General features: G+C 50.0%; 1 protein-coding gene across 6 annotated transcripts in view; it reads right to left on the bottom strand.

The window, feature by feature from the left end:
- Window positions 1–322: 322 nt before the first annotated feature.
- The window catches only part of ACSF3 (acyl-CoA synthetase family member 3), a 104,025-nt gene continuing 93,282 nt past the window's right edge, over window positions 323–11,065 (bottom strand). For 5 of the 6 annotated variants that reach the window (XM_043494839.1, XM_038368441.2, XM_038368440.2 and 2 more), the window contains 3 exons: window positions 7,833–7,967; window positions 6,682–6,793; window positions 323–655 (listed from right to left, as the gene is read on the bottom strand). In XM_043494839.1, coding sequence (XP_043350774.1) covers window positions 538–655; window positions 6,682–6,793; window positions 7,833–7,967 — 365 coding nt within the window. In that variant the 3' untranslated portion in view covers window positions 323–537. Of the gene's footprint in view, window positions 656–6,681; window positions 6,794–7,832; window positions 7,968–11,065 lie in introns of those variants that run through there. The other variant, XR_006275040.1, reaches the window with a different exon arrangement.

The following is an 11,065-nucleotide window of genomic DNA, read 5'->3' as shown; positions in this document are numbered from 1 at the left end:
CCCTCAGCCCAACCCCCAACACACCTGCTCCCCTTGGCCATCTCCCATCCATCTAAACACTAACTCAGTGGACCAGGGACTGCCCAACAAGTCCTCAGGAGCCCGAAGTCCTCCATTATCAGCCCTGGCATGCACGTAGGACACTCCTCTTACTTGAAAACATTTCAGACCTTCCAGATATTCACACACACAATTTATTCCTGGCCCTGGCTGCTCAGTGTCGATGCGGGGGGGTGGCTCTGAGACTCTTGAGAGTGGCTCCTACAGAAGGAACATAACCTTGCTCTTCTCCAGGTCCTGCTCAGCCAATGAGGAGACCATGTGGAATGAAACCAGCTTTTATTGACTGACAATCCCAGCATGACAAGCACAGAGCCACCACTGCAGAAATCACTGACAGCACCTGATTAGTATAATTTTCAAGGCAAACCCATTGCACTAGGATGCATGAAAGCTCCTCAGAGAGACTCCATTCGGACAGCAGGCACGACGGGGAGAGCCATCTCGGCTGGCTCCTGATCTCAGCCTGGTGCCTCACTAGGTTGGGTAGAAGTGCTTGAGAAGTTGCTTCTTGTTGACTTTTCCCATTTGATTGCGTGGGATCTCCTCCACCAGGAGCAGCTCTGTGGGGACAGTGTAGAACGCCATGGAGTCCCTGGAACACAGAAACATACTTTTTCAATAACCCTCACCGTTACAGTGGAACCTCCCTTCCAGAGCTACCAGATGGTATGCGCCATTCTCTCTGGGGAGAGCATAGTCGCTGTAGATGCAGTAAAAGGAAGATGAAACTTCAAGAGGGGCTCCCTCAAATCATGGGATGGTGGCACACATGGGAGTTGAGGGGTTAAAAAACTTGTGATAAGAACATCCAATAAAGCAGAAAGGGAAAAGGGTTAATCTGACTCTATGACTGCAAGGAAAGGGTTGCATCATCTAATGCAACACACACACACAGAGCAAAGCTTCCCTTTCCAGGAATGTGAAGGGTTAATCCAGTTCTGGCAGATGACTCAAGTTCTCCAGCCAGCAACAGAATGCATCTGAGAAATCCCAATCCCGGCCTTAACAGACTGCAGCACTGGGGGTAAACATGATTCTCTTAGTCTTGCAGGACCAAGCAGATCTGTCCACAACTAGCTACCCAGCGAAACACAACAGAGAAACCTGTAACGGGGCCATTATGGTGGGACAGCATGGCAGGGCTCTGGCACAGAGAAAACAAAGGATTCTGGCAAGGCGGCAAGATCATGGCGTGGAAGGTTCAGCTGATCTGAGTGTGATGGATGCATCTGTGAAATCCCACTCAGAGGAGAGTCATTTCAGGAAGACCATGAGACAGGCCACCTCCCGTTAACATGTGACATCTGCCCTCACTGGACCCACGACTCGCCACTTCCTAAGGATTCACCAACAGAGCTGCCTCATCGCTGCCGATTACCATAAGGGATCTGGTGTGAGCAGCCCCCTCTCCCAATTCATTCCACTGTGGGGCTGGTCTATGACTTCACAATCACAGGATTTTGACATCACCGGTGTGTCAGCTCCAGGAAGCGCCCTGGCTCACTCAGACACACACAAACCCAGGTATGGCTCCAAGTCCAGGGAGGCGCTGCAGAGAGACCCTCAGGGATGGAGTCCCACACCTGGGGCTTGACAAAAGTCATGGGTTCGCAGGGGGGAGCTGACGCATTGGCAGTAAGAGCCTCTTCCTAGCACAGGGAATTAGAAATCAGGTGCCTCCCAGTAGGGCCTGTGCAGACCCAAGGAGCTGGGGAAACAGGGAGGATAACAATGCCAAAAGCACTGGGAGAGGTGCAGGGTGTTTGAGTGAGATGCCTCCACAGCAGCTGGCCCTTCCCGAGTTTGCTGGGAGCGTCAGCCGTGGAGTCACTGTCAGCTGGGGATATGGGGACGTCCCCTCTAAGATACTGAGTGAGACTCACGTCCCTTGTGACCCAAACCAGATGTTGGCTGGGGAGGGACAAGACAATCACAGTCCTACTGGGCTCCCGAGTCCCTTCACACCCCCATTGCCTGTGCAGTCCAGTTGGTTAAAAAACGCACCACAGACCTCTGCGTGTGCCCCCAGAGAGGGGAGCCTTCAGTGAGCAGAATGGATAGCTCCGAATGGATACTAATCAATCCTTCCGATTAACAGTGGCAGGGAAAACAAATGATAAATGCAGAGTAATATCATTAAGGAAGCAAAGCCATGCAGAATTACACAATTCCTCGTTACTAGTCGCTTTGCCTAGAACGTAACAGATGAGCTCGCAGGCTGACCAGCTATACGGCCAGCTCAACGGCTAACTCTGCCCAGGCTAACTTGTGTGCCCTCACACACAGATGTGCACGCTCTTCCACATACGCAGGCCTGTGTTCCTTCTCTCTTTCACAGGAGGGAGTCTCAGCACAGAGCTAGCTCAGGAACCAAGTCTCTTCAGCCTTTGAAGAGCAGGGGGCTTGTCTCCCGCCTTCTGCTGCCTGCATATCACCAACCTGGGGCCATACCCAACTCCGACAGGCAGCTCCCTAGCACTGATTCTAATGCAACATGCCAAGTCCACTGAGCTCTTCAACCATCATCCCTCCTCCCCCCTCCAAACCCAACGATCAACACATCCTGCCATATGGATGGCTCTAACTCAGGATGGCGCCTGTCACCATGAAACGAGATTGGAGGCGAAAGCTGCAAAATGAATCACTCTGAAGAGGGACATGTGTCGCCTGCCAGGGAGTATGAGAAAGGGGCAAAACAAACATAAGTGACACACAAAATAAAGGGGAGAGACAGAGCGAGAGGGAGCGATGTGGACTGAGGGGAAAAGCCAGCATGAGCGTGGTGCTGGGAGACAGCACCAGACAGTGCATGGGCAAGGGGCAGGGATGCTTCCTGGGGCTCTCGCTGCCCCTTCTAAGGCACAGCAGACACTGGCTGGATTTCTTCTCTCTTCACTATCTTTGTAGCGCACGGCAAAGAATCACAGTGTAAGCCGGAGAGGGTCTAAGCACCGTGAACAGAGGAGATGGCAGAGCTCTCTCCCTGCGGACTGGCTTGATTGAAGGGCCGATTGTGACTAGACAAAGGCGAACAAAGCCCAGGCAAAGACAAAAGCAGAGAGATCACAGAGCAGCACAGATCTCCCTGCCTGTGCTTTGGGAAGATGCACTAACTGGAGACAGTAAGGGAGGGCTGGTTGAAGCGTCTGGGCACACCTGCAGGTGCTGGTCCAGACAGTGCCGCAGGAAACATCTGTGACTGCAGGCCTCATGCTAAAGAGTAATTACAAACAGCATTGCATCCTGGCCTTCTGGGGATTGTGCCATGTTGGGCACCAGCTTAGAGTCAAGGATTTAATTCAAGAGAGGCCAGGATGGTCTTTCTGAGCTGCTGTCTAGACAGTATGTGGGATGGTGGCTGTGTGGGCAAGGGCTGTAACAGGTAAGGATAAAGGGAACTGCTGGAGACAATGCCAATCCTATCGTAAGACAAGCACAGCGGCTATCAAACAAACACTCTATGGTGCCTTCATCTCCAACTTCCCCACCCTGCCGCACTCCCGTCTCAACGCCTCAGTCCCAGTGACAGGGGAAGTACATCCCTTTTTTGCTAGTGGAGATTTGTGAATACATTAGAGTTGCTTCCCCCTCTCCGGGAGGTGAGTCCCAGCCATAGATTCCAAGAGTGAATCAAGGTTAAGGTATGGAGCAGACTGCCAGATATCTTCAGGTTCCCAGACCAGTGGGTGTAAAAGGATGAATATGTTTTTACTAAAAAGAAAAGGAGTACTAGGCAGTGCCAGCAGGAGGCAGGATGCTGGGGCTCAGACTTGGCTGCTCTGTTGGACCAGCCAGCATGGGGTTGGTTCCTTTGTTTGATTTTTTTCTACCACTAAGTAATTGTTTAATCAGAGCAGCAGCTGGCCAGCTAGAATCTTCTTTCCAATTTCTCAATTGTAGTCTTCCAACTGCGATTTTGCAAATCCAGGGGAATCTTTAATTGGCCAGCTGTGCAGCCCTTGATGAAACAAGTGTTCCTACTGTTTGTGAAATAGCGCCAGCCTCCCCAGAACGATCCACAGCCCTACGGAGAGGAGTTTCCAGGAACACAAATGGCTCCAGGACTATATACTTTGCTAGTGGAATAATAAAATAAATAATAACAACAATGATGATAAACAAAAGAGATCCTGATTCTCCATCGCTCGGCTGCTGCGGAGGCTCCCAGAGTCCTCGGGGACTAGCCCGGCTCTCCCTCCAAACAGTACTGGCTCTGTGCCTAGCGTGTCAAGCCCAAATGAATAGTTTTTGGCCAGATTTTGGAAAATTAGCCCAGGGTTTCAGTGCAGAAATGCTGTGCCACTGCATGCCTCTGAGCTACAGGCACCTTTACCACAACTGCACCTGCAAATGGGTGTTGGAAGGGCTCCCTTTGTTGTGCTGGGCCTTACGGCCCCCCCGCGGGGATGGAGAGGAGCCCTGACGGACAGGAAGGAGGATGGGGAGGAAGATAGCAGCATTATAGGCCGAGACCTGAGCAAAGGTTCCTGCTTTGGTGGAAACAACTGGGGAGGAAACATGATGCTTCTGCCCCAGTGTCCCTGCTTTAGCTCCTGTTCTCTGCTACACTGTGTGTTCCATGAGTGACTGTGCCCCATTCCCCCACTTCACTGCACAGCCCCTTCTAGCTACCGAGGATGTAACTTCCACTAGTGTGGCAGAGAATCAGCCCGTTACTGCACCATTCGTCAAGCACACTTCTGGGCAGCGCAGCCCATTCCTTTCCATTACCACCTGCACGGCAAGTAGTTAGCACCCGGGTCTCAGGACCTGCTGAGCTTTCTGCAGCCCCAGGCCCTGTGGCAGACAGTGCTTCTTACAGCTCGGCTCTAACCCAGCGCACCACTTTGCTTTTGTTTGGGTTCAGCTAGATCATTCCTTCTGGCGACCAACGCCCCAAACTACCAGACCGGCTGACGCCCTGAGTGCGTTTTCGCTGCTCCGAGCCGTTCACACCAGACGTCCCTTTGAGCTGTCTATAAGTGGTCTCCAAATGAAACCATGTCTTCCTACTGAGCTCTTTCTGCCACTCTGCGCTTACATGAATAATTACACACAACCAAACTATATTATAAGTCCTTCCAACTGGCAGTCACACCGAGGGGCAGTGAGGGGACGGCGCAGGCCAGTGAGGGTGGAATCTTTCGGGATTTCAGCTGCTAAACCCTAAACAGTTTCTCCTGAGCACAGACTCATAGAAATGTTGGGCTGTAAGGGACCAAGAGGACACCTAGTCTATCCCCCAATGCGGAGCCAGGACCAAGTAACCCTAGGCCATTGGCAACAGCCACTTTTCTAATCTGTTCTTTAAAACTTCCAAGGATGGGGATTCCGCAGCCTCCCCTTGTAAACTATTTTAGTACTTAATGCCCCTTACTGTTAGGAAGTTTGTCCTAATATCTAATTTAAATCTCCCTTGCTGCAAATTAAGCCCATTACTTCTTGTCCACCCATCAGTGGCCATGGAGGACAACTGATCACTGTCCTCTTTATAATGACCTTTCATATATTTGAAGACTGGTATCAGATCCCCCTCAGCCATCTTTTCTCTAGGCTAAACTTTCCCAATTCTTCCAACCTTTCCTCGTAGACTGAATTTTCTAAACCTCTTATTTTTCTTGCTCTCCTCTGGACTCTCTAAATTAGGTCATGTCTTTTCTAAAGTGTGGTGCACAGGACACAGTACTCCAGATGGGACCTCCCCAGTGCCAAGGAGAGCAAGATAATTACCTCCTGTGTCTCATATGTAACACTCCTGTTAATACACTACAGAATGACCTTTGCCTTTTACACAGGAGCATCACACTGTTTACTCATATTCGATTTGTGATCCACCAGACCCTTTTGTGCAGTACTGTTGCCTAGCCAGTTATTTCCCATTTTGCAGTTATGCATATTTTCCCTTCCTAAGTGTAGTACTTTGCACTTACTCTTATTGAATTTCATTGGTTGATTTCAGACCAATTCTCCAATTTATCGAGATCATTTTGAGTTCTAATCATGTCCCCCAAAGTGCCTGCAACCCTGCCCCAGTTTGTGGTCATCTGCAAATTTTATAAGCATACTCTCCACTCCATCATCATCATCATCATCATCAATGAAAATGTTGACTAGTACTAGCCCCAGGACTATCCCCTGCAGGACCCCACTTGGTCTGTCCTCTCTGTTTGACAGCATGTGTGAACTGAGTTTTTTCAGAGATTTATAACGTGGCCAAATTTGGATGGATTTTCATGGGAACAGCAAAAGGCACACTACTGACTCAGTGGCCAACTCTGGCTACATTTCAGAGCCCTGTTCCAAAGCACATGGGCACTAGACTTTCTCAAAGAAAAGGTAACCAGAATTTTTTTTTTTTTACGGTAAATCAATGCATCTTCCCCCCCATAATTTGTTCTTGGAAATGGCTGAACCATACCGGCTGAAACTTAAAATAATTCAGCATACAAGTCCCATGGAAACTGCAACCCAAAGAGCTGAAGTTTGGCAAAGTTATAAGCAGATGAAAGGGTATTATAATGGGAAGTATCAGACAACCTTAATAGCAGGTGGTGGTATCAACCCCACCAACAGGAGACTGCAGCATTTGCTGTGCACTGTCCCATGATTGGCACTTACCTTGCCCAGTTCCTCAGGTCCTTCAGAGACAGCATCTCACCCTCCTGCAATTTCACCACAGCACTGATCCGCTGGCCCCATGTCATGTCTGGAGGTCCTATCACAGCCACATCTGGAGAGAAAGCAAAAGATTCAGCCTGAAGCAACTCAGCCCCATTTCCAAGAGACCAGGAGAAGAGTGTAAAAGAGCTAACTCAGCAAGCTGCCGAGACAATGGTCAGGTGGGCAGGAACAGCCACATACAGGGAAGGAGAAGATTGACTGGGGGACGGGTAGAGGGAGGGGATTTACTAGGAGTAACAGGGTAGAGCTGACAGAAGAATATGAGGAACTCTACCAATGGCAGGGTCTAATAGAGAGCGAAAAAGCTCCCCAAGTAGCCTGGATAAAGAGAGAACTGTCCTGCCCTGCACTTATTCCATCCCCTACTGGGCAACCCTGCCCTGGTGGCGCACTGATTCCCTCCTTGAATGAAGGGTCAGCAAGGAGGTCAGGGAAGGTTTAATGAAAATTTCTCATTTCCAAAATTTGACGTGAGCTGCTGCTGAAACTGCACCTGGCTGTGAGTTTCCTGGCTTCAGTCACAGAGGCTCTGAATTTAGTCTACTTGTCACTCACACCAACCCTGCTAATGGAAAGGCTGTGGAACAGCCTCCAGGCAAGAACCCTCAGGCAGTCTCACATCGGGTTCTTCTGGGTTACTGCTGTGACCCAAGCAAGGCTCTCCAATGGCACCTCCCTCATATGCCTTCTGTCCTCATTACTGCACAGCACAGAGAGAAAACCAAACCAACACGGCAGCTAACATGGCCAGAACGGAGCTCTGCGAGGAACAACGCACACTACCACAAGCAGCTCATGGGGCATTGTTACTGGGCGGCCATGGTTGCAAACCTGCTCAGAGACCCCGCTCTTGAGACCTGGGCTTAAATACAATTCTTGCCCAATTCAGCATCCTCACTAGTCTCCTATCAGTTGGAGGCCTGGGGGGCACTGCAAGCTGGGACAGAGATGCCTGGGGAAAGCTTGCCCAGTGCCTGCCTGCCCTAGGACCATCGCCAGGTAGAGCTCTTCACCTTGAGCAATAACACTTATATTTGCCCGCACCCCTCCAAAGCCAAGAGCAGAGAACACAAGGTGCTGCACCTTACCTGCAATACTGGGGTGCGCTAGCAGATGGCGCTCGACTTCTAGGGCGCTAATTTTATAGCCTCCACTTTTGATGATGTCCACAGAGGTGCGGCCCTTGATCCAGTACATGCCCTCTTTATACACCGCTGTGTCTCCTGCAAACAGAGCAAATGCTGCTTAGCAGCCGTTTCCTCCTCATGGCCCTGCCTGTTTTCCCAATCCCGCCACTCCCACACGGATCAGTTCAGATAGCACCCCCCTGTGCTGTCAGGCATGGATCCAGTGGGTCCTAATGCTGCTGCTTAGCATGTGCCACCACACCCACAGAGCCACGTTCAAAGCACTGGTCAAAACTCATCTCTGGGAAGAGACCTGCTGGCTGCTGTTTACTGGACATCTGCTATTGGCCAGCAAGCATTTAAAGAGATTCTCTGCTGAGCATATTAAGGCTCCAGGCAGCCCCACTGGGATGACGCACACTGTCCCCAGGGCTTGGTGTGGAGATCTCCGATGTAGGGATACCAATAGACTGAGAGCAGGTTAGATAGCCTTGCTTTGCCTCCTTCCCAGAAAGGATTGTCCACCCACCAGAAGGAAAAGTGAAGAATGGTACTCTGCCTTTCTAAATAAAAAATCTTGAATCTGAAAGCAGTACAAATAAGAAGATGCATTATCTCTGCTGTGGGCTGGTACCTTTCCCCATGTGCTTGGACACAATCCACACACTAGATCAACTCCCAACTCACCCCTCCTGGTTTTATTGACAATTAACAATGATTAAGCATGAGGTTCAACTCAGACCTTTTCCCTGGGCTTGGCTGTTCCTAGGTCTCTGCACCAGGACTGCTAGATCCTTCCTCACTCTCCTTAGACAGCCACCTCCACCTCTTGCACCTCTGGTTAGGGTAACAAGTTACCTGCCTTAGGGAGTCAGCAGAACCCATCTAATCCTTTCCCAGTGGGACCCACACCTGCTACGAGTATGTTTGATGTGTGTGGGGAGGTGCTGCCTGCTACATCCACCGCAACAGACAGTGCTGGAGGGTTTAGAGAGGGGTTTGATTTCTAAACTTGGGGTTAACCGCACCCACACCAGGCCTGGTTATGATGAAAAGAGGGGGCTAGTGCTATTTCATTACAAGGACTAGATTTTTACCAAATGGCGAGTTGAATTAGAATGGTTCTTTCTGGAGAGCTCAGAGAGAGCGAGTGCGAGTGTGGCAGGTGCGATCAAATAATTAGTCACTTGTACTGCAGTCTGGGAAGATTGAGGAGAGAGGTCATCCCAGCACAGCCTGGCTAAATGCTTAACAAGCTGGGCTGCACTTCGATAGCTACTTAACATGATTAGTCACATTTTGCTAATAGAACCTTTGCCACCCTTTGAGCTGGGTGGGAGAGTGTCTCAGGACTACTGACTTCAATTGCCGACTTTTGACAGGAGCACAAGAGAACTCTTAGCTTTAACCTCTCCGTCGATCTCCATTCTCTCGTTAATGACACAAAGTTGCATTGTGTCCGCACACTGAGCTTGATTCCCCACTGTGGTTTCACTGACGGACCTGATTGCACTGCTGACGGGAAAGCTCAAATCGGAAGGAGACGGCTCATGAAACAGGAGCCTCAGACAAAGGCCCGAGTGGTTGAAATCAGCACTGCTGCAGTTCAAGAGCCCGCCTTGGCTAGCCCCCGGCGCTAACCTGCTTCCCCCTGCTGGTTCTGACGCTGGTTCGGAAAGTGGAACTCTGGTAAGTGAAAGGACACAGGGAGCCACAATGCTCAGAATATCCTCCTAGCCGTGGGAGGTCTGGCCTAATGGCTGCAGAATGGGCTGGCCAGCAGTATTCAAGGCTACCCCAAAAAGCTTCAATAGCAGAGAGACTGTAGCCACTATCAGCTGCCCCAGGAAACTCAGCCAACCATGCTGCAAAGCCTGGGGTCTCAGCGAAAGAGGCAGCAAGAAGCGATCCAAAGGGACTGCTTTGATTCTCCGATGTGCTCAGCTCTGGGTATCTTGGTGCATGGTCCCAGGCTGGGCACAGACAGACCCACCAGTGCCATGATGCTCAGTGGCTATCTCTGGACTTGCAAATAGTTTCTTCCAGAGATGAATAGCTCTAGTTCTCCATGAGTAGGGCCTTACCAAATTCACGGTCCACCTTGGTCAATTTCACAGTCATAGGATTTTAAAGACAATACATTTAATGATTTCAGCTAATTAAATATTTCGTGACCCAAAAAGGAGTTGCAGGTGGCAGCAGCCGCCGCTCTCTGGCCACCCAGCTCTGAAGGCAGAAGCGCAGAAGTAAGAGTGGCAGCAATACCGTGATCCCCCTAAAATAACCCTGTGACCCCCTTTTTGGGTCAGGACCCAAGTTCCTTTTTGGGTCAGGACCCTCAGTTTAAGAAACGCTGGTTTCCCCCAGTGAAATCTGTATAGTATAGGGTAAAAGCACACCAAAGGCCTGATTTCATGGGGGCAGAACAGATTTCATGGTCCGTAATGCATTTTTCATGGCTGCGAATTTGCTAGGGCCCTAACAATGAGGATTCCCTCTCCTCTGCCTTCTATGGAGCCTTTAGGATCACACACCCTCTCCGATGATGCCATACTTCTGGATTGGCCTTTCTCTGAAGCCAGGCATCATGCACCTGAGTCTGCTGGAGCAGTTGCTGTTGAGTGTCACAGGACCATGCTTCCTCCTGGAAATTGCGCGGCTAGATCCAGGCTTTGAATCTGGGTCAATTCCAACAACATGTGCATTTCCACTGAATCGGGTGTCCACATACCATATCTGCATGTGTCACTTCCCTCAGTTTAACCAGGAACCGATACATTATCCCCAGATTTTCCTGTGTTGACTTTGGTTTCTCATGTGCAATAATCAAAGTGTGCCCATGTATATCAAGAGCTGTTTGAATATTTTAAAGAGATGGGAATTTTTTTAAGCAGGGACTCTCCTGATATTTGACTCTTGGCGGTTGAAAGGAATTCATGCCCCATGTGATAAATGACCATGTTTTCTAGACATCAGGGCAGTCTGTGAGACTGACAGATATATAGAATTAAACATTAATTGAAATGCGACTTGAGGAGTGGGCGTGAAGAACCAGGTGCTTGCAGCCAGCGACTGGGGGTGTATTCATAAACAGAAGACAGGAAGAGAGGGAATTTTGACCTAGTTCAACAGCAAACAGCGGTGTCCACGTCACCTGTCACTATTTACACAAAGTGGAGCTGCCATTTTTCCGC

The sequence above is a fragment of the Dermochelys coriacea genome, chromosome 12 (genome assembly GCF_009764565.3).
Source record: "Dermochelys coriacea isolate rDerCor1 chromosome 12, rDerCor1.pri.v4, whole genome shotgun sequence".
In the NCBI taxonomy this organism is placed as follows: Eukaryota; Metazoa; Chordata; order Testudines; family Dermochelyidae; genus Dermochelys; species Dermochelys coriacea.
This window is presented reverse-complemented; position numbering and strand designations above follow the sequence as displayed.